We start from the raw sequence: 22,246 nt of genomic DNA on the forward strand, positions 1-22,246 counted from the left end.
CTGGCAGCAGCTCAGAGGCATTGAGCAGAGGCATTGAGGAGCCAGGGATTGGCTTCAGCCCAAGTTGTTCAATAAGGGCTGTGGCAAGACATTTCAGAAATTTTCTCAAAATCGTTTGAAGACTGTCAATGGACTTTTGAAAACTATTGATGGACTTTTCTGTAGCAGGCCTGTTTCAGGACCAAAAGAAACTTTCAGATATGGCAAAGAGGAACATCTTCAAGCCATGGACTTTTCCTGAAACTCAGCTGCTTGGACTTTGTTGTGGTTTGTGTTTGGTTTGTTCCGTTCCCCCCTCTCCTAGCTTGGCAAGTTGGTCTGGCTCAAACCCCCAGTTATGTCAGTCACGGTTTTCCCCTCCTTCTTTTCCCTCATTATCCCTTATTTGTCCTTGTATCCCCTCCCCAGGTCTTCTGCCAGTCACCGGCACCCCACCCCAAGTTCCAGAATCTTCCAGCTAGGGTGTCGAGTGATTGGCTGGTAGGCCTGGGCTCCTCCCCTGACCTATCCCCATTGATCCACACCACCCATCAGTCTTCAATGTATCCAAATTTTCGTTCTATGATTGGTTTCTTGTGTACCTACCCCTTCCCTTTAAAACCCGGTCCCTGGAGGGGCTCGGGGCTCCTCCTCCGCTCGCCACCTTTGGGTGGCCACCCTGCACTTCCCCTACCCTGGATTAAACCAAGTTATTTCACCCAGCAGAGGAGGGCCGTCTCTTTTCTTCACTCCTGCGGCGCGGTTGCTTTAATATCGGTGACTGTTTCCTCTCGCCCCACCCACGGTCGGCACATGCCTCTGGCTTCGTGCCAGGGAGTGCCGGTGTAACTGAAGGTGGCTGGTCTCTCTAAATCCCTTCAGCCGGGCCCCCCTTAAAAACAGCCACAGCTTCAGTTGCTGGCGCCCAACGTGGGGCCCCTCTGCATCGATTGCCTGCTCCTGGTCGGCCGGATTCGGGACCAGTAGAGCCTGGACTTACAATCTTCGCAAGGACCCTACGGATTTTGGACTCCGTCCTTTGGACGCAGCAGCACCCCGAGGTGAGCAGGCCCTCTGAGGCAGCGCTCCCCGGGGACCGGACGGGAACTCAAGCACCCGGAGCCGTCCGGCCGCAGGACCCGCTTCGCCGCGCTTTCCTTTGATCGCCCACCGGACACGTGAGTGTTTCGCCGCTCTCCCTGTCGTCCTCCCCAGTCCCCAGGGTGTTCTGCCGCCCTCCCTTGATTTTACAGGCAGGGGCCGGTGGGTGGTCACCTTTTAGTTTTCGTTTTTCCTTTTGCGTGGCAGATTGGGCTCGAAGTTCGTAGTAGTGGACATTTGACTTCGTGGGAAGTCTCTACTAGCTATGGGTGCTAAGCTGTCCACTGCCCAAAAGAGACTTATTATCCAAGTTGAGGGAATCCTTGTTGGGGGGGGAATTGTTTATGAAAAACCCGTTGTTGAAAAATTAATAAAATGGGTCTCTTCTGAGTTCCCGGAGGTTTCGCCTGACCTGATCAAAGATCCGGCCTTTTGGCGGAGGGTCAAAACTCGACTCTCGGAGTTGATCAGGCCAGGCGACGCTTCCCTCATACAATTGGCCAGGCTTGTTGCCCAAATTAGAAAAATATTAAAAGAAGAAGGGAGCTCAGAACAGGCCACAGTTCGAGTTAAATGTTGCCCCAGTTCGGTTTCGCACCCCAGTTCGGTTTCCTCACCCTCTGTCCTGAATACCTCTTCCCGTACGCCCAAACTTAAAACCGGGATTCTGAAGGGGGCACCCCCCCAGACCAGCCAGGCGCAGGGCGTTCCATCATCCCCTGGCCCTCTCCAGAATACCCGGTCCCCCCGCCCCGAGAGTTCTGGCCAAACTCTCGGGGGCTCCTCGACTTGTCCTGCCTCCCCTGCTCCTGTCCCCAAACCCCAGAGTTATGTACCCCAGTTCGTTGAATCCCCAGTTTGCCCCGGGTCGCCTCTGGTTTCACAAGATGGCCGCGGCGCGGCCCAAAATGGAGGCGACCGCATGGTCGAGATGGCGGGAAAACCCCCATCCTCATCCCAGAATCCTTTTCTTCCAAGTTCCAACCCCTTCCTGCCTCTCGGCCACTCCCCTTTCCCCGCCCCTTCCCTCCCGACCTCCCCCCAGCTCCACCCTCTATCTGACCCCTCCCATCTCGTTTCCCCTCCTCCCTTTCCCATGATAGCTCCTCCCATCGTTCCTCCCACAATCCCGCCCCTTTCCCCGCCCACCGCTTGGCACTGTGCCCCGCCTCCTGCTCCCGCCTCTGGGGACGGCCCCTCGTCATCGGGCCACCCAGTCTCCCGCCACGCCCCCTCCTCCCCTTCTTCCGGTTCCCACGCCCCTCCCTCCGGTTCCCACGGTTCGGGGTCCGGGGGGGGGGGGGGCGGGTCAAGGGCCGGGAACCGGAGCCGGCCATTGTACCATCGGCGGCTCCGGTTGTTTATCAGCCAGAAGCGGGTGGGGGAGTGCGTCGCCAATGGGTCCCATTGAGTCACTCACAAATCAAGGAGCTGGTCAAAGCCCAAAAGGAGTACGGCCGGGAGAGTGAATACTTCCGGGGAGTGTTGGAAGCGACACTCTCCGAAGCAGAAATCACCCCCTTCGATGTCCGGCGGCTTTTCAATTGCCTGCTGAATCCATCCGAGCGGACAATGTGGGAAGCCGCCTGGAGGAGGGGGGTGACTGAAGCCCTCCCGAGCCTGTGGAGTCAACCCCAATCGGGAGTTGATTTCACGGGTCGCCCTTTGGCCATCGACCAGCTCCTGGGGACCGGGGACTGGGAAGATGGGTACTCCCAGGCGAGTACCCTTCCCCGGGAGGCTCTTAAAGCGTCGGCAGCTGCCGCAGAAAAAGCCTTTTTGTTGCTGCCGGGGGGCACGCCCACAACTGCCTTCTCTAGAATCTTTCAGGGTCCAGATGAGGCCTTCCTTGACTTCGTGGAGAAGTTGAGGAAGGCCATTGAACATCAGGTGTCGGACGAAGGAGCTAGAAGCACCATCTTGCGGGAGGTGGCGTCCTCAAATGCCAACCAGGCATGCAGGGATGCCATCCTCAGCCTGCCCCTCCACCCGGCACCACAGATGGCTGATATGTTGGAAGTGTGCGCGCGCAAGGTCCCGCTACTGACCACCAGGGACAGCGAAAAGAGGAGGATTCAACCTCCCCGAGTCGCCGCGGCAGAAGAGCCCTCCACCGAGCAGGGTGTTGCAGCAGCTGTTTCATCGAAGTCCTCCGCGCCTTGCCACTTGTGTGGAAGGACTGGACATTGGATGCCGGACTGCCCCCTACGGGCAGAATTTTACAAATTTAAAAGGGAACAGGGACAGTTGGGGGCCAACCCCCCAAAAAACTGAAATCGGAGCGCAGTGCCCCCCTGCGCGCTGACAAAAATCAGGCGGGCCATTTATCATCATCGCGTAGGGGGAAGGGAGACCAGGGACCGCCGCCAACCGGACATGACTCATATCAATCTGATCCGACTTCTGCATTTCCTATCCAGACAATACCTGTACTAACGACCGCTTCTACTTTTGCACCCTATAGGTTGCGGCTCTCGGAGGCTCTCCACCTGAGGACCTCCGACTTTCAACTCGTTGCTGTCGACCCGGAGTGCCCAGGTAACTGGGGACGGATTCGCTGCAAGTATGTTGTGGTCGGTGACACTAAGCACACACCACCGACGGTGAACATTATCCCGGGCCTCTTACCATCGGACCCGGGGGTGTTCGCTGTCGGCCTGCACTGTGTCCAGCCCCCCATCTTTTTGCCTAAAGGGCAGATTGTAGCGCAGGCAATACCAGTGCCTGAAATAACCTGGGAATTACACCAAACACCAGGAGACACCACGCCAACTATCGCTTGGGCCCAGGTTTTGGGGCATGAAAGACCTCGCCTCGACTGCTATATTACAAAAGGGGGGGAAGGCAAACAGCTAAAAGGCCTGTTGGACACTGGGGCGGATGTCACGGTCATTCCTTCTCGGGAGTGGCCGTCGCATTGGGAGTTGCAAACCGCGCCAGGACACGTCCGTGGGGTTGGGGGTTTACAATTGGCCAGACAATCTAAGAGCATCGTGCAAATCACGGGGCCGGATGGGCAATTGGCTTCTATACGCCCATTCATTTTGGATTATACGGAGCCCCTGTGGGGGAGAGACCTCTTAGCCCAGTGGGGAGCCCGAATTGACCTTCCAGCGGCTCCCCAGGTTTTTCGGGCGGCGGTCACTGATGAGCGCCCTACCTGGAAGCTCAATTGGAAATCAGATAAGCCAGTCCAGGTAGTGCAGTGGCCGCTTAATAAACAGAAATTGGCGGCGCTCAAGGAGCTCGTTGAGGAGCAGCTACTTAAGGGCAATATCGTGGAGACCACGTCACCGTGGAATTCTCCCGTGTTTGTCATCAAAAAGCCCAATAAGGACAAGTGGCGGCTTCTCCACGACCTCCGCCAGATCAACAACATTATAGAAGATATGGGGCCTCTCCAACCAGGGATGCCCTCCCCAACGATGCTCCCACAAAATTGGGAATTGGCTGTGATTGATATAAAGGATTGCTTTTTTCAAATTCCCCTCCACCCGGACGATGCCCCGCGTTTTGCGTTCACGGTTCCTTCCATCAACCGTGAGTCCCCAAGCAAGCGCTACCATTGGCGGGTTCTCCCGCAAGGCATGAAGTGCAGCCCAGTGATCTGCCAATGGTACGTCGCTTCCTTGCTGTCCCCAATACGTGCAGTGGTAAACGATGCCATCATTTACCATTACATGGATGACATCCTGGTGTGTGCCCCGACCGCCGACATACTTGGCCACGCCCTTGACCTGACAGTCGATGCGCTGGTTGCTGCAGGGTTCGAGCTCCAGCAGGAAAAAATTCAAAGGGTGCCGCCTTGGAAGTATCTGGGCCTGGAGATTACTAAGAGGACCATTGTTCCTCAGAAATTGGCTATTGTAACAACTGTCAAAACCTTGGCGGATGTCCACCAGCTGTGTGGATCTTTGAATTGGGTAAGACCTTGGCTGGGCATACCAACAGAAGACCTGGCCCCCCTTTTCAATTTATTGAAAGGGGGAGAGGAGCTAAGTTCTCCCAGGACCCTTACCCCAGAGGCGAGGATTGCACTAGAGAAAATTCAGAGACTCATTTCGGCTAGGCAGGCCCACCGTTGTCATCCGGGCCTGCCATTTAAATTCATTATTTGCGGCAAACTACCACACCTCCACGGGGTGATCTTTCAGTGGGACAACGCCACCAAAGGCAGGGACCGAGGCTCGAGTGACCCCCTCTTAATCATAGAGTGGGTGTTCCTCAGCCACCATCGGTCCAAGAGAATGACGCAGCCCGCCGAACTGGTGGCAGAGTTGATCCGGAAAGCTAGGCTGAGGATCAGAGAGCTGGCAGGCGTTGATCTTGCGTGCATACACATTCCTCTTAAATTAAATTCGGGCCACCTAAAACAAAGGGTAATTGACAGCCTGCTGCAAACAAATACATCTTTGCAGTTCGCTCTGGACAGCTACCCCGGCCAAATTAGTGTTGATCGGCTGGCCCACAAATTATTCAATCAGGAATTTGTGTTATCTACGAAATCGATCCAGAGTAGAACCCCTCTAAAGGCAATGACCATTTTTACTGACGCGTCCGGAAGATCCCACAAGTCAGTCATGACTTGGAGGAATCCCCAAACTCGGGAGTGGGAGTCCGATGTCACCGAGGTTGAAGGTTCACCTCAAATTGCCGAGTTGGACGCAGTCGTCAGAGCCTTTGAGAGGTTCCCTGGACCTTTCAATTTAGTTACGGATTCGGCCTACGTAGCGGGTGTAGTGTCCAGAGCTGAAAATGCTGTGCTGCAGGAGGTGTCAAACCCAAAATTGTACGACTTGCTCTCCAAATTGGTTCAATTGGTCTCCCACCGAGAGCAACCCTTTTATGTCATGCACGTGAGATCACACACCGATTTGCCGGGGTTCATAGCGGAGAGCAACCGGCGTGCTGATGCCCTTGCCGCCCCGTTCAAGCGGCCCCGCTCCCTGATCTCTTCAGTCAAGCCAAAATCAGCCACCAGTTGTTCCATCAGAATGCGCCTGGCCTGGTTCGGCAGTTCCATCTGACGCGCGAACAGGCCAAGGCCATTGTGGCTACATGTCCTCACTGCCAGTCCCACCAGCTCCCTTCTATCCCTCTCGGAGCTAACCCCCGTGGTTTGTCCAGCTGCGAGGTGTGGCAGATGGACGTGACCCATTATCCATCATTCGGCCGCTTTAAGTTTGTACATGTCTCGGTGGATACTTTCTCTGGTGCTGTCTTTGCCTCTGCCCACACAGGTGAGAGGGCTGCGGATTGCAGGAAGCATATGCTTCAGGCATTCGCGGTCCTGGGCATCCCTAAGGTAATCAAAACAGATAACGGCCCAGCTTACAAATCCAAGGAACTGCGGAGCTAGCTGCAGCAATGGGGAATAGAACACAAGACCGGCATCCCCTATTCCCCGACAGGCCAAGCCGTGGTGGAGAGGACCCACCAGAGCCTTAAAAGGGTTTTGGAGCAACAGCATTCGGCAGTGAAGGTGGAGTCCCCTCACATCCGTCTCGCACGGGCGTTGTATACTATCAACTTTCTAAATTGCTCCTTTGAAAATCTCAACCCGCCCATAGTGAGACACTTCGGGAAGCACGAGGAGCTGCGACCTAGGGCCAGGCCCCCGGTCCTCATTAAGGATCCGGAGACCTGGAAAACGGAAGGGCCATTTGATCTTGTGACCTGGGGTAGGGGATACGCTTGCGTGTCCACTCCCTCAGGTCCGAGATGGATTCCATCAAAGTGGGTCAAGCCCTTCCGCCCTAAGCGGGGTGCAAAACCAGAACCGGTCCCAGAGGTAGCAGAGGCGTGTTGGCGGCGGAAACGGAGGAACTGGTGGGTGAGCCACCATTGACCACGGTCCTGACCCCCCCCTCTCGAGCCAGACCTTCTTAATTTATATTTCTGTTTCTTTTTAGTTGATCTCCCGCCTGCATGGACCCGATGCCATAGTTCGGTCCGTCTCATATTCTGTTTTAGTTATATTCGTAATTGTCATCGCCTGCTCCCTATTGTGGGGATTGGTTAAGAGACTTCTGCTGAATGCCTCAGCGGCCAACATAAACCATCTGGAGCTTTCAGATGTTGAGGAGGACCCTGCCTCGACTTCAGACTCTGAAAGCGTGAGCGGTGGAAGCCTGGACTTTAAAACAGCACAAGAGACAACTGCCGCCTGATTATAAGGGACTGTTTGTTTTCTCCCTTCCTTTTCTTTTTAAAACAAAAAAGGGGGAGATGTTGTGGTTTGTGTTTGGTTTGTTCCGTTCCCCCCTCTCCTAGCTTGGCAAGTTGGTCTGGCTCAAACCCCCAGTTATGTCAGTCACGGTTTTCCCCTCCTTCTTTTCCCTCATTATCCCTTATTTGTCCTTGTATCCCCTCCCCAGGTCTTCTGCCAGTCACCGGCACCCCACCCCAAGTTCCAGAATCTTCCAGCTAGGGTGTCGAGTGATTGGCTGGTAGGCCTGGGCTCCTCCCCTGACCTATCCCCATTGATCCACACCACCCATCAGTCTTCAATGTATCCAAATTTTCGTTCTATGATTGGTTTCTTGTGTACCTACCCCTTCCCTTTAAAACCCGGTCCCTGGAGGGGCTCGGGGCTCCTCCTCCGCTCGCCACCTTTGGGTGGCCACCCTGCACTTCCCCTACCCTGGATTAAACCAAGTTATTTCACCCAGCAGAGGAGGGCCGTCTCTTTTCTTCACTCCTGCGGCGCGGTTGCTTTAATATCGGTGACTGTTTCCTCTCGCCCCACCCACGGTCGGCACATGCCTCTGGCTTCGTGCCAGGGAGTGCCGGTGTAACTGAAGGTGGCTGGTCTCTCTAAATCCCTTCAGCCGGGCCCCCCTTAAAAACAGCCACAGCTTCAGGACTTGAATTTTCTTTGCATTGTTTTTGCATTTTCTTATATTATAGAATTGTTTTAGTGATATGATAGAATTTTATGTTCTACAGGTGAAGAAATTCCCAGTGCATTCCACAGGAGCACTTGAGTGGAGTTTGATTGGCAACAGATAACCTGTCGAGTGTTTGTCTTTTTCTTCGGCATGAGTACAGCAGAGAAAATTACAAACACTTTTTCCTTTTAGTTTAACTAAATAAAAAAAAGGTGACGTCGCAGGCATCTTTCATGAAAAATCCTTTCTTAGGATTTTTCCTTGTGACAAGCTGCAGTTCAGCAACCAAAGTAAACAATGGTTATCTGCTGCTGTGGAATGCAACAGGTGATTGGTCTCCTGTGGGTGTTTGGATTTCTTGACCACTCATGGCAGAGCTGGCTCTTGCTCTGTCTGAGACACAGATCTTTGTTATTCATTCTTTTCTATTCTTAGCTTAGCTAGCTTCTCAAGAAACCTTTCCTTTCTATTGCTTTTTAGTATAGTCCTAATGTAACATATATCATAAAATAATAAATCAAGCCTTCTGATCATGGAGTCAACATTCTCATCTCTTCTTCACCCTGAAAACCCTTGTAACCACAGTCACAGCTGGGGTTGTTCAGCCTGGAGAAAAGGAGACTCAGAGGTGACCCTATCACTCTCTTCAACTTCCTGAAGGGTGACTGTGGTGAGCTGGGTGTCAGTCTCTTTCTCTGGGCAACAACAGACAGAACAAGAGGACACAGTCTCAAGCTGTGCCAAGGGAGATACAGGCTAGAATTAAGAAGGAAGTTTTTCACAGAAAGAGTGGTCAAATACTGGAATCATCTACCCAGGGAGGTGGTGGAGTCACCATCCCTTGATGCGTTTAAAAAAAGACTGCATGTGGCACTTGGTGCCATGATCTAGTTGAGGTGTTAGAACATGGGTTGGACTCGATGATCTTGAAGGTCTCTTCCAACCTAGACATTCTGTGATTCTGTTAGTGGGGGTTGACACATTCTCTGGGTGGCCAGAAGCCCTTCCCTGTCGTACAAACCAAGCAAAGGAAACAGTTAAGTGGTTACTACAGGAGATTATTCCCAGGTTCAGGGTACCCCTAGGGGTATCATCAGATAGGGGGCCCCATTTCATAGCTACAGTAGTAAGAGAGGTAAGTAGATTGCTGGGGATAAATTGGGACCTCCACACACCGTGAAGACCCCAGTCGAGTGGACAGGTAGAGAGGATGAATCAGACACTAAAAAGGCAAATCAGTAAAATATTCCAAGAAGCCAAATTGCAGTGGCCCCAGGCTTTGCCAATAGCACTGTTGAGGATTCGGATAAAGCCTAGGAGTGGGATGTCAGTCAGTCCTTATGAGATATTGTATGGGAAACCATATGAATCTCCTGAGCCTAACCCTAATGTACACGTCACAGGAAAGCAGGAAGTGTATAATTATGTTCCGTCTCTCGGGAAAACTTTAGCTCGGCTCCGGAGCATCCTCGTGTGGAATAGACCACTGACTCTTGAGAATCCAGTTCATAACATACATCCAGGAGACGAGGTGTACATTAAAAACTGGAACGAAGAACCGCTGAAAGAAAAGTGGAGTGGACCCCATCAGGTACTGCTGACCACCATAACAGTCGTCAAGGTAGCCGGCATGGACCCCTGGATTCATTACACCCGAGTGAAGAAAATCCATCCGGGATCACGGACTGTGTAAACTGTGGAACCAAGAAGGCTGCAGATAAGATGTGTTTAATTACTTTGAGAATGCTATCAGTAATTTTGCTAACGTTATGGTCATTAATGTCTTTGGGATGTGGAATGCAAAATGATCAACTAACTACTCTTCATTCTAGAATGAAGAGAGAGGTACAAACAGAAACACAGGTGATAAAGGTTTCTAATGCAGTTCGGGCTGAGAATGTAATGATCGGATTAGTCAAAGACTTTGCCAAAAGGCAAAAACCAGTAGAATAACTGCCTGTCTGCCAATACCTAAGGCAGCAGGAGACCTAGTAAATTGGGGAATCATAACATCAAAATTACCTGAAATACAAAAGAACAAAACAATTACATGTAAACAGGTACCCGAATCGAGGCAAGTAGTCAAGGAAACTTGGGAGAAAATAGGAACATGGATGAGACCCACGGGCCAGAAAGACTATATTCTAAGTGATGGCATACTAGGAACCCCTATGGGATAGTCGGGAGGCATCACACAATGGCAATGCTATTTGCCACACTATAAAAAGATTATAGAAAATGTTACAGAAACCACTCTGGTATGGAAGTGTGAGGCCAAGGATCAGAAAGATCAGAGAGAGCCTTGGGACAGTGTGTGGTCTGTGAGTATTCTTCAAAGATTCCAATATATGGCAAACACCCCTTGGTGTATTAAGTGGGAAGGCTCCGAGAATGAAACAGAGCTAACAGTAACAAACACTGCCACTAGTAGCAGAACGAGGGCAGACAAAGTAAGTTGGTGGGCATGTAATAAAACTTATGACTGCACTTCTGATGATGCATAGATAAAACAGATGCCACCCCTGGCAATAGCCCTACAAATTGGTTGTGCTTGCAGAGGGATCAAACATAAACAAGGCAAAATGAATTATAAAGTAGTTATAGGATGTACCAGGAGTACAGTCCGAAGTCCAGGACAATTTGTATGGGCAAGAAGCGATGGTACCTGGACAACACATCTGCCTGTAGATGGGAAAGTAAAGGAGATTACTTTAGTCCTCCCAACCTCATGTGCAATTTGGAAAAAGTCCCCATTTAACAGAAAACATGAACTTCTGCAGATAAGAGCAAGACGAGAAGTTCTAGACAATGAAAATCCAGATGACACTTGGCAAGAACCCTCTAGTGGAGTGAAATCTGGGTGGGCCCTAGAGTCATTACTTGGTCCTATAGCAAACTATCAGAGTAGGGAGATGCTGTACAAACTTACAGGTCAGGTAGATAGACTGGCAAGAGTCACCCAGGAAGGATTTAAATAATTAAACGTACAACTACAAGCCACCACAAAAATGACTTTACAAAATCGATTAGCCTTAGATTTGTTACTCCTGAAAGAGCATGGAGAATGTGGATTTTTAAAGGGACAAGTTGATCATTGCTGCGTTCATATCCCAAATGTAACTGCAGATGTAGAATATGACATCAATCAGTTGAAACAAATAGAGCATGAAGCACAAGAAGAGCAAAAGGACTTGACTACAAGCTGGTTAGGAAAAATCTTTAAAGGGTTAGGGTGGAATTTGAGTTCATGGATTAAATCTATCATTGAGAGTGTGATAATCTTACTAATTGTATTCTTAGCAATTTGGTTAGTTTACAGCATCTTAAAAGGAGAGATAAAGAAGAAAACGTCCTGGAACCAGAAAATAATAAAGGCACTGACACGAGATCCATGCCCACCATCTTCTGGTTCTCCAGTTCCTGATAGCATCCACATCAACCCTGGATTTGAAGAACACCAAATATAAATTGAGGAATAAAGGACTGTATCAAGTGAAAACATTTACACCTACAGTGAAGTGAAAATGCTTTCAAAGGGGGGAGAATGATAGGGGAGCCCTGGAAAATGTTAAAGATAGACTTTGAAAATGTTAGGCTTTGTGTTTTCTCAGATCACTGCACCTGCGTAAGCAGTATGATAAATGATATAATTGTTAGATGTGATGATTGTTTAGTAACTAAATATAATTATTGTATAATCATAAGAAGAATCATGAGAAACTATGTAAGAAATTTAAGGGGGGAACCATGAGAAGCTGTGTTTAGCTGAAATCTATGTATACAATAGAACAATATAAGTTTAATAATTAACATGGAAGTTACATAACGATAGAGTATAAAACACGTTCACCTCGAATGTATGGTTGGAATCAGATTTGGGTGGAAACTACCCCGATTCCCAGAGCTCTTAAATAAAAAGCACCGCATATAATTGCTTATGTGATTATGTGTTTTTGAACGCTAAGAGATGCTTGTGAAATCACACATTCTCAAGGAAAATAAAACTCTGAGCAAAATATTTACCCCTTCTTTGCAATGGAACAGATATTTCTTGACATGCTGAGAGAAACTCAAAATCACTGTCAAACCTGTGTTCTATGAAGCTTTGGGGGAAAATAATTTAAACCAGCAGTAGCTAAGACCATTCATAAAAAATGTCAGAATTGCTTTGGTTTGAGGGGAGTCCCACATTGGGGAATTTGGAAGAAAACAAACTAATTAAAAACTACTTCACTCTAGACAAGAATATAATTTTGAACTTTGGAGCTTAACTAAAAAGTAAATGATTATGAATTCTGTTTGCAACAAGGGATTATGCAAACTGAAATTAAAAACAGTTTCTTTATTTCAAGTAACTAAGAAAAACAGATGGAAAACATAAGTCAGAAGACTAAAAGTATCTGGAGCACTGGAATTGGCAAATACCTTATCTGGCTGAAAGACTTCCAAGCGTTCTCATACTTTCTCCTCCTAAATGTGCATTTCCTTCAGCTATTGATAATCCATCCTTTCCTATGGGCTGAAAGAATACAGAAAATCCCTGAGTGAGTCAAAGCACTTGGTACCTCAGAAGTCAGCTCCATCTCTGTACTACTGCCAGCAGAATTACCTTGAATCCTAACTTTCCTGCAGAAGGAGAGATAGTTTACTCCAAATAAGCATCATGGAGAAGCAAAGGCATATTGGTGGTTTTTTCTCTCTGGTGTTTCATGCATACAAGTGCCATGTATGTCCCCAGGTCTGGGAAGTGGATTTACTGGCTGCATCCTAACATGCTGGGAGAAACACCGTGAAATGTTAGTGTGGCATTTTACTTCTCACACAAGAGCACGAGGCCAAAATTATGATTCCAGGGATTATCTGTGAACTGTGTTTAGGCTGTGTTCATGAATAAATAACATCCAGGAGAGGGTAAACAAAGACATTCTTACACTCCATGGGTTCTTAAATCATTTGCTTCTGGTTCATATCTGCATAACACCCAGGAGTAAAAGTTCTGAAAGTAATAAATTGTTCCCTGTGATATAAGTGCAAATGAAACCAAAAGCCAAATTCCTGTACTTGTAAAAGCAGCAGGATCAAAGATGACTTAGAAAGGCAATAAGGAGCTGCAGAGAAGATTGAAAAGGAAATGATTGCAGGGTCCAAGTATTTGCTGGCAATTCATGGCCTTGCAATGTGAACTGCTATATTCCTCCAGCAGCAACTGAGTCTCTCAGAACAGTATATGTTATTCCCAATCTTTCAAGAGCTGCTCTAAATGCTACATCTTAAACCGGACTACTCTTTTAGCTATTCTTCATGCAAAATAAAAAGAGTATGGAAAAATAAATGTACTTGCTGGTTTTTCTAAGTGCAGCAGAATCTATTAGTTCCTTTTCACTTTTACTGTTCCAAATGTCTCACAGCAAAGGTAAACTTGCAAATTCCAATTCCAATGAACTTACATTGGTTTTGCTCTTTTATATCCTTTTTTTTTCTCATTACATTCATTAATGAAAGAATGCTTCTTACTCAGAAAGGATTTAAGGAATGGATAAGACCAGAAAGCATATAAATTAACTTTTTCTAGACAGAGTTTTTCTTAGACATAGGCAGCAGTGCAGCAGAATCAGCAGAACTGGTTGATGAAAACCAATGTATAAAAATAAATACTTGGATTTTACATTTACAAATCAAGCCTCAAGACTTGCATGAAGGTTGCACAACTGGGAGACTCAGTACAACTCATTTAACAAAAGTATTGCCTAGAACAGAAAAAATCCTCTTTCCTCCAGTCATGCTGCCCACAATATACACAGAGGGAGACTGAACAGAACACCAGGAGAAAATGGTGCCACTGGGATAAAGGATTTTGACTGCAATTCACATTTTGGAAAGCTCCATGGTGAAATGGTGGCAAGAACAGAGCTAGATTTTAAGCTAACTGAATTCAGTCATTTTCTTGCTTTAGAAATGTTTCCTAATGCACAAGAGAAAACCTTTCTAATGAATTCTATGCAACTCAGAACAGAAAGAAAAGCAACTGAAAAATAGTAATATCTCAAAAAGTGAAACAGAACAGACCTATTAAAAAGAGTTTTTTTTCAGTCACAGGTTTAAGTAGTCAAAAAACAACTGAAGCTCTTTTATATTCTGCAGTTGGACCTGTAAAGTGTCACTGGGGTTTCTTAATGAAACACCACAGAGTACTGGGAAAAGACCATTAGGTTTTTGTGGTAAATTCATAATGGGCCTGTTTAATTTACTTTCTCTGTTGGTTTTCAGGCACTTGTTCATCAGAATTTATTCCAAGTAAACTCAAGGTGCCCTGGGTTTAAAGACCTTGAAGTCACTTTCTGTTCATAGTTATTGATATAATCAAGAAATGAAACTTTATACTGCAAAGACCAACATTACAGACAAGAACCACAGCTATAGACTGCAAGGTATGGCCTTGCAGTGTGTGCCTCTCTCTGAAAGGGAAAAGGACATCGGGAATAATCTCCCTCCTTCTCCTGATTCTTTTTTCCCTCCACTTTGCCAACACATAGTCATTCTTAGATGATGAAATGAAAACAGACTAGGTCTTTTTGACTCCTCTCACAATTTCTGCATTTGACTTCAAATTTAACCTTAATTGCCTTCTGTTTCCAACAATTTTGCACCATACTGACTTGCAACACCTCACGTATCTTCTCCTAGGAAATATGTCAATAACTGCACTGTACTATATAAATACTTAAAATGACATGCAAACCTGAATGATTAAGAATGTAATGTGCTTCACTGTCTGTCATTCAAGTGACTTGTTACTTCACAAATTAAATCAAACACTAATGTCCATCTAAAATCATCTGTAGCTTGTTATCTAGTTTGACTATTTGCTTCAGAAATTTCTGCTTTCAGGAGGATGATGACTTAATATTTAATCATGGATTTCCAGAGAGAAACAGCAACAAGAACGCCTTACATGAATCTCACTCTTTTAAACTATGAGTATTTTGTTTTAAATAAAAGAGTAACCTTGCAGGGAAAGATGCAATTCTCTGGGGGTGATCTGGCATTTTTCATTTTAAAACTTAAAGTTAAAACATTAAAAATTAGAACTGAATTGCCTGAAATTGTGACAAGAAAAATTTTGGATTTTCTTTGCAGGGTAAAAATTAGTTGGGGATTTCTGGTCCCTTGAAGAAAACCTGAAATGTTGTATTTAATAGTAATTTAAACTGAAACTTCATTCCTTCAAGGTTAATTGTGCAGCAGCTGAAATCTAAAAGCTCGTTTTCGTACAGCTTGTGAAGGTTTATTAGCTTTAGGAGACCTTTAAGTAGACTCTAGAAGCACTGCTTGCCTTGCCCGTCAATATATCACAGAAAATTAGACAATGAGCATTTGGATGTCAGAAAAAAGACAAACAACTTTCTTTTGGAAAAAAATTGACACAATTGAGTATGCCAAACAGGCAACATGGACTCTTTCTGTGATTTCTAGCATCTCTGGGGCATGAGTGACACAATGCTCAACCAGATTAAGCTACATTTGTTGCTGGGATGCTCTACTGTTTTGGTTCTCAAGCGCTGCACAGATGAACTGTAAACTGTAAATACAGATTTACCTGTTTACACTCTGAAAATTTGGACACAAAATCCTTTCATTCAGTACCTATGATATTCCAGTGATGACTAATTCTAGGAACAATTTCACATGCACAGCTGGAACTGCAAGGCTTGCTAATTAAATATCAAGGTAAATAATTAAGACTCTCAAGTGTTCTGAAATTACAGAAGTCCTAAAAGGTGCTGAGGTAACACTTATCATTCCTGACAGATCTATAAAAACACAACCACAAGCAAAGGGCACCTGTAAATCAATGACAGGGAGTTTAAGTACCATGGTAAAACTACAGAATTAAGACTTCTATCTATACAATGTGTGCAAGGCAGAGGTGTAAGTCCCCAGCAGAACAGTGGAAGTTATGTCAAAAGCAGTGAAATAGCGATGCCATTTAATGATAGACTGATTTGACAACATATTTTAATGCATCACTTCACATACATAGTTTAGTCTAGAAATTTCTGTCCACATAAAATCATAACCTTTTCCCCCCCACCCCAAAAATCACATATATAGCCCCCTAAACTTCTATATATGCCTAGATGTAGATACACAGACGTACCTGTGAAAGGCAAAAGTGATACCATGTTTTGGTGTGTTGCCTTCCTTTATAAAACTGATCTTCCTGATCACAGGATGATTTATAGTTAACTGATGAGAGGTGCTTCAGAAGAAATGTTTTATATTTGGCCAGATGCCTCTTTTTTGCCTTTAAATGATGATCAGTGCATATATATAACAATAAGCATTCTTATAAGCAAAATCTTGCACATTACAGTCCCATCCAGCAAGAAAGATTGTTAATTGGTGCCAGCTATTAAATGAAAAATTGCTCTATGCTTCCCATAGGAAGATGTAATGCGAGTTAAGGAGGATACTATAACATTTATATGCAAAATTATTTAATTATGTTAGTTGGAATTTTATAAAAACATTAACCAAAGACACGTAAGTATGGCAAGTTTCAGCTCTTTGGATTTTTTCCCTTGGTAAAACTAGAAACAGTATGAAATGGCACTTTGTACAGAGAAAATACAGGAACTGTTTGTAGAGACCCCTGTTATTCCTCAGTATTCACAAGTACAAATGAACAAGAGACTTCCCAGCATGGTTCTATCATGTTCACTTCCATTTCAGCTACAAAAAGAAAACCTGTGGTGTAAACATGTGACATATTGTGCTGAAAATGGTAGCTGGACTAGTATTTGACATAGCTGAAAGGAGAAAGATGGGAGTGAAAATTTTACATAAGTTGCAAGCTTTCCTCACATGTTTGGAGCACAAAGCAGAGCTCCTCTTCATTTGTGTTACTGGAAACTATGGTAGCTAACAGATGTGATGCCTGCAGAAAACAACAAATAAGGATCACCAGCCAAGGGATCTGTTCGGCTCTGAAACTACACAGGATGCTGCAGTTGCTCATTTCCTACAACCTAGTGGTATTCAAATCACATCTAAAAATTTGGGACAAGAAATAGACTTGCAGACCACAATAAAAATAGACAGCAAGGTCAATAAAGGCCAAAATGAGGTGTCTGAATAGAACACTCTGTAAACTTATGCCATGGCTAGATGTACAGAAAAGAAGTAATATTTTAGATAGCCAAATACATTACTTGCAAAAATGAATACAAATAAAGTCAGGAAAGGTTTTCTTGCTATTTTTCTTAGGAAAAAGAGGATCTCCAGTCAAGAAAAAAATAATTGAGTCAGATTAAAAGGAAAAACTATATAAAAGCATATTCATCTTTCCTTTGACTAACTTTAAAAATTAATTACAAGAAAATTATTAATGGATATTGAAATGCTAGTCCAAACTAAAAAGGCTTAATACTATTATTACTTCTTTCAGGTGGTAAAAATGATGATTGTGGTTGTGCTGACATTTGCTGGCTGCCCTACCACATTTACTTCATAGTCACTGGGATCTATCAACAATTAAACCGGTGGAAATACATTCAGCAAACCTATTTAGCCAGCTTTTGGCTTACCATGAGCTCTACAATGTACAATCCCATTATCTACTGCTGTCTTAATAAGAGGTAAGAGCTGGTTATGAAATGAGGTGCATAACTTCACCAAGAACATAAACTGCTTAAATGGAAAAAAAAAAGACAGAATTTTCACTTAAATAGCTTCCAGTTAATGGGGAAAAAACAAAATGGAAAAAAAACCCAACCCTTTTCTTAAGGTTTGTACTTGAAAAGAAGCCCCAAAAACCCAGAGGCAGACTTCCAGTAAATATTCTGGTCTACTTAAAATTTGAGAGCAAAATGCAGTTTTCAGAAACCAGTCCTTTCCATGTGCACCTCCAAAATTTTTTTTAAAAAAAACTATAGCATTTTAATGGTTTTGGTTTGCAAAATATAAAAATAAAGAAGATGGTAATTAGTGATATAGAGTGCAAGCTGTATGTTCACCAATTGTATACCCAATTTTGTTTTGCTGGAAGAATGCAATACAAAATGTGATTTACTGTGTTCTGCAGATCTCAGCATTAGATTTCTACTGCGCTCCAAGATCTGCAATAGGCTGATAAATATTATACAAATATTACGCATTACTTAATACTAAATTACAGTATTGTTTGATAGCAACGCATTATGCTCTGAATTTCAAAGGCACTGCACCTATTGAGTTTGGTGACATTTTACAGATACTTGCTAGCCTGAGACTACTGCATTCCAGAATAGACTCAAATCTTTCATTTCAATTTATAGGACCAGGATCTACACAAACATCATCCTGGCCATCTTATTCACCAGTATTTCTTCTAGCATTATTGGATAAAGAACACCAGGAACAATTAATTACTTCACAAACTCAGTCAGTATGAATCAGTATTGATTAAGTAATCTTAAATATTATTTTAAATCTCTTTTGACTTAGCAGCCAGTGCAAAGTTTAATTACTGTCAAACTTTATAGCAATATTGCAAGGTATTTCTAAACCCCAACTAAAGATCATGTAGCACTTGTCAAAAGGAATCTAATCAAAAATGAAGTGAACAAATCCTAACAAGTTTTTATTGGTGCAAAAACACTGGTGTCATCCTTCTTGATGAGGATAACTTATGACAATTCCATTCATGATCTTTTAAAAAGACAAGGTAATGACTAAATTCATAGAGCCTTCTGATGAGCTTTTTATCGTTTACAATTGTTTAAAGACGAGGAAAAATTTTAGCGTGCCAGAACAAAACTAACTAAAATGGCAAATTTTCCATGAATTTCAACAGAAACCAGATTTCACTAAGTGTCCAGTGTCTGCAAAATCAAAGGCAAGGACAAATGAGGCTTCATTTTTTTCAGTTACTACCATAAAACTTCTAAACCAATCCCATTTTCTTCAAAAAGTTGTTATGGCACAGTTACAAAAGTATTTATAAAAAATAATATCTCTGATGTGGCTTATGTTTGACACTTGCAAACTGCAAAATTAAATGTCTGGATTATAGAATACAGCCCAATAAAAATTAATATTTTGAGACATACTAAAGGTCACCTTATTCAGAATTTGATGCAAGAATGAAGTCCTGGCAACAGTGCTCTTATAATTAAGTTCCATATTGAAATGAAGATACCAGAATATCTGCTTCCTTTTCATTAAATAGGAAAATAGAGCTTGTTGCTGGGAGTCAGATCAATTCATGCTTCTGCTGCATCTAGTATCAGACAGACCATCTAGCCCCAGCATCATCTTCCAGGCTAATTAGGATATTACGTATCTAGATAAAGAGAGCATTATTTCAAGATGAAGAAAAAACATGCCCTGAATTAGAAAGAGGATGGAAGGTGCCAAGAAAAGTAATACAGTTAAAAGATGTTTTGGTTTTACAATTCCTGTCACTAAATCCATTTCCATCAGAGGCTCTTTCAGTATTTTTCCAAAATATGGACTGCATGTAAACAGAGAATGCTGAATAGCAACCTACCTGCTCAGTTGTCATCATGTGAGAACTCCATGGCAAACTTAAAAATTTGAGGAAGGAAAAGTCACTTCTGTGAGATCTGTTAACTTTAACTGAACACTAGATCTGAATTTTTACCTGCGGTCATCACTGTGGTCGTTTAACCACTTCTCCAAAAAACTTACAAACAGGATAAACAATGGAGCTGATTGTTTAAACAAAACAAGAGAAGCAAGACAAGTGAGAAAGTCAGATAAGCTTTAGGTGCAGGTGAAAAGGTCTTCTTTTTCCAGTTATACACAGATACATAGAGAATTGCTTTTCTAATATATTAAGCTTTTATTCTGGAAGCGCATACACAGAAAATGTAACAATGGTCTTTATGGTGAATCCCTGCCTCTGTATGAGTATTGCAAACACTGACGCTCTAAAGCTTTAAAATATCTGTTTGTAGATTGCTCACATTCAGATTTCAACTTTCTAGGATCCTCTTAATTATTAAAAATTATTTTCCAAATATTTCACATGAACAATTATTAGTCATTAACTCATTCCCATATAAGCATCTCTGTTAGAGAGAAACACAGAAGGGATATTGAAATTTGGAAACTGGGATGGTATTTTAGAGAAAAGAAAGTTAGGAAGTTTCTTGCAGAAAGAGGAAGAAAATATAGGTGCAGATCTCAATAGAGGTCAAATCAAAACAATTTCTATGAAGACAGTTCTGTGAAAGTTGGTGTTTGTTTACTTTGCACAGGCAAAAGACAGGAAATTCATTATAAGGAAAATACCACTGTTAAAATGCAGGGACAGCATATAGAAAATCAGAAACCGAAATGAGTTGTTACCACTATCTTTTTTGCCCTACTCTGACTTCAGTCAAGGAAACTCCCACTGACTTCAGCCCACCCAGGTCTAGGGGCAGGATAACTGGCCAAGTCAGTATCCTGGCAGCACTGTGTGTTTTCAGATGAAGGCCTGGGGCCTTGCAAGCCCAGGCTTTCACCAGGCTTCTTTCCTCCTAGGTTCCGAGCTGGCTTCAAGCGAGCTCTGAGCTGGTGCCCCTTCATTGAAGTGTCCAACTATGAGGAGCTGGAGCTGAAGGGGCAGCCAGGTTCCACCCCACGTGGCAGAGCAGCCTCTACGCTGCATCCAGGATGGACTCCAGCATGACGCTGGTGTTGGACACTAACGATGGAGACAGCGTGCACGCCAGCCATAAGAAAAGAGCAGCTCCAAGGGACCTGAACTTCAGTGGTTGCTCACAGGAATTCCAAGACTGTCTCCATGGCCTCAAGCCTCATCAGTTCACTGCACACATCAGCAGATGTTTATTCCTAAAATTTCACATTGCTAGAAGGGCAACACTGGACAATGTTCTACTTTGGAACTCGGCATCCATACCACAGGAAATCAAACCAGATTCCACTAATAAACCCTAGCTATAAATATTGTGAGACTTTTGGGAAATCTCTTCCTTTTTTTTTTTGCTTTCGACAAGAAGAGGAATTTGAAGACATATGTATGTCTCAGTCCAAAAGCATAGTTGAACCTTAGCCGCAACAATGTTTGTAGGGATTATCCAGAATAAACCAATGGCATTAAAAACTTTATTTCAGTTGTCTCTGACCTGTGGCGTTTGACTTACCAAAACGTAACAGGCTCCTTTACTTATTGAAGCAGAAATGTACTGTTTTCCATTATGAGTGTATTAATTCTACAGTAACAAAATTACGTAATATTTGATTATAAAGATATATTTATAATTAACACCTAATGAGCCCCAAGTCTATAAAGCTGTTTCACAATTTAGCTCCATTCCCAGACAGATAAAATTAAGTTCACATGAATGCAGTTCAGCTCTGTCTGCAACAGTAATTTTGCAAATATATATAAGAACAGGAGAACATGACTAAGAGACTAAGTTAATTCTACCAAAGTTTGCATATTAGTAAACATTAGACTCTAATGGGATTGTAGTTCAAGGGGAATATATTGCTTTGATGAATCTCTCATAGCTTTGTATCTTAGTTCTAGGGGTAAGGTCTGTCTCCAGTGACCTTAACAGAACCTTTCTGATTGACTTTAGAAAGGCCAAAAGATTTTAAACTGGAGATTCATATATGAAAAAAATAACACTGTGGCCACAGACTCTTCTCTGCAGAAGATAAAGTAACAAAATTCATGATGAAAAACTTCCACTGGAAAAAAAACCCAAAAAACTATTTGGGCTCTTTTCACAATTTTTCCATAACTTGATGCATGTAAAAATACTCCTGTGCCTGCCTCTGAAAATATGCTAGGCATTCTTACACAGATATCTTCCCACTGAATTCAGACAAAATCTGCTTACCATCACTGTTGCAGAGGAAGCTGAATGTAACAAAAAAAGGGACCAGAGAGCAGCCTTAGTTTTAGTTAAATGACTGTGTCAGTTGCATGGATAGACGGGTTACATGAATGTTTGTTGTCAAACAATTAATAAAAACACAAGCAAGAGTGTGACTGTCTTCCTGAGTTAGCCAAACCAGCACAGGACAGTGTATATCTGGCTGAACCCAACACAGTACCAAAGCTGAGCAATTAATAAAGAGACATTTGAAGAGAGAAAGGCTTGAGCTGGCTTTAGTCCACATTCCTTCCCAGCAACTGGGGATGATCAGCATTGTGACAGTGAGCATATCAAACAAGACCAGTAAAACAAGAATCATATTTGTATTGTGATTCATGTATACAGTCAATTGTTATGTTCTGCTAAGTGTTAACTTGT

General features: G+C 43.9%; 1 protein-coding gene across 1 annotated transcript in view; it reads left to right on the forward strand.

Moving 5' to 3' along the window:
- LOC118701484 (neuromedin-K receptor-like) overlaps positions 1-20,817 on the forward strand; it is a 65,200-nt gene extending 44,383 nt beyond the window's left edge. The window contains 5 exon segments of the mRNA XM_054517769.1: positions 17,419-17,449; positions 17,452-17,608; positions 20,502-20,580; positions 20,583-20,737; positions 20,739-20,817. Coding sequence (XP_054373744.1) covers positions 17,419-17,449; positions 17,452-17,608; positions 20,502-20,580; positions 20,583-20,737; positions 20,739-20,817 — 501 coding nt within the window.
- Positions 20,818-22,246: the final 1,429 nt, after the last annotated feature.

This window comes from Molothrus ater, chromosome W (assembly GCF_012460135.2).
Source record: "Molothrus ater isolate BHLD 08-10-18 breed brown headed cowbird chromosome W, BPBGC_Mater_1.1, whole genome shotgun sequence".
Taxonomy (NCBI): Eukaryota; Metazoa; Chordata; class Aves; order Passeriformes; family Icteridae; genus Molothrus; species Molothrus ater.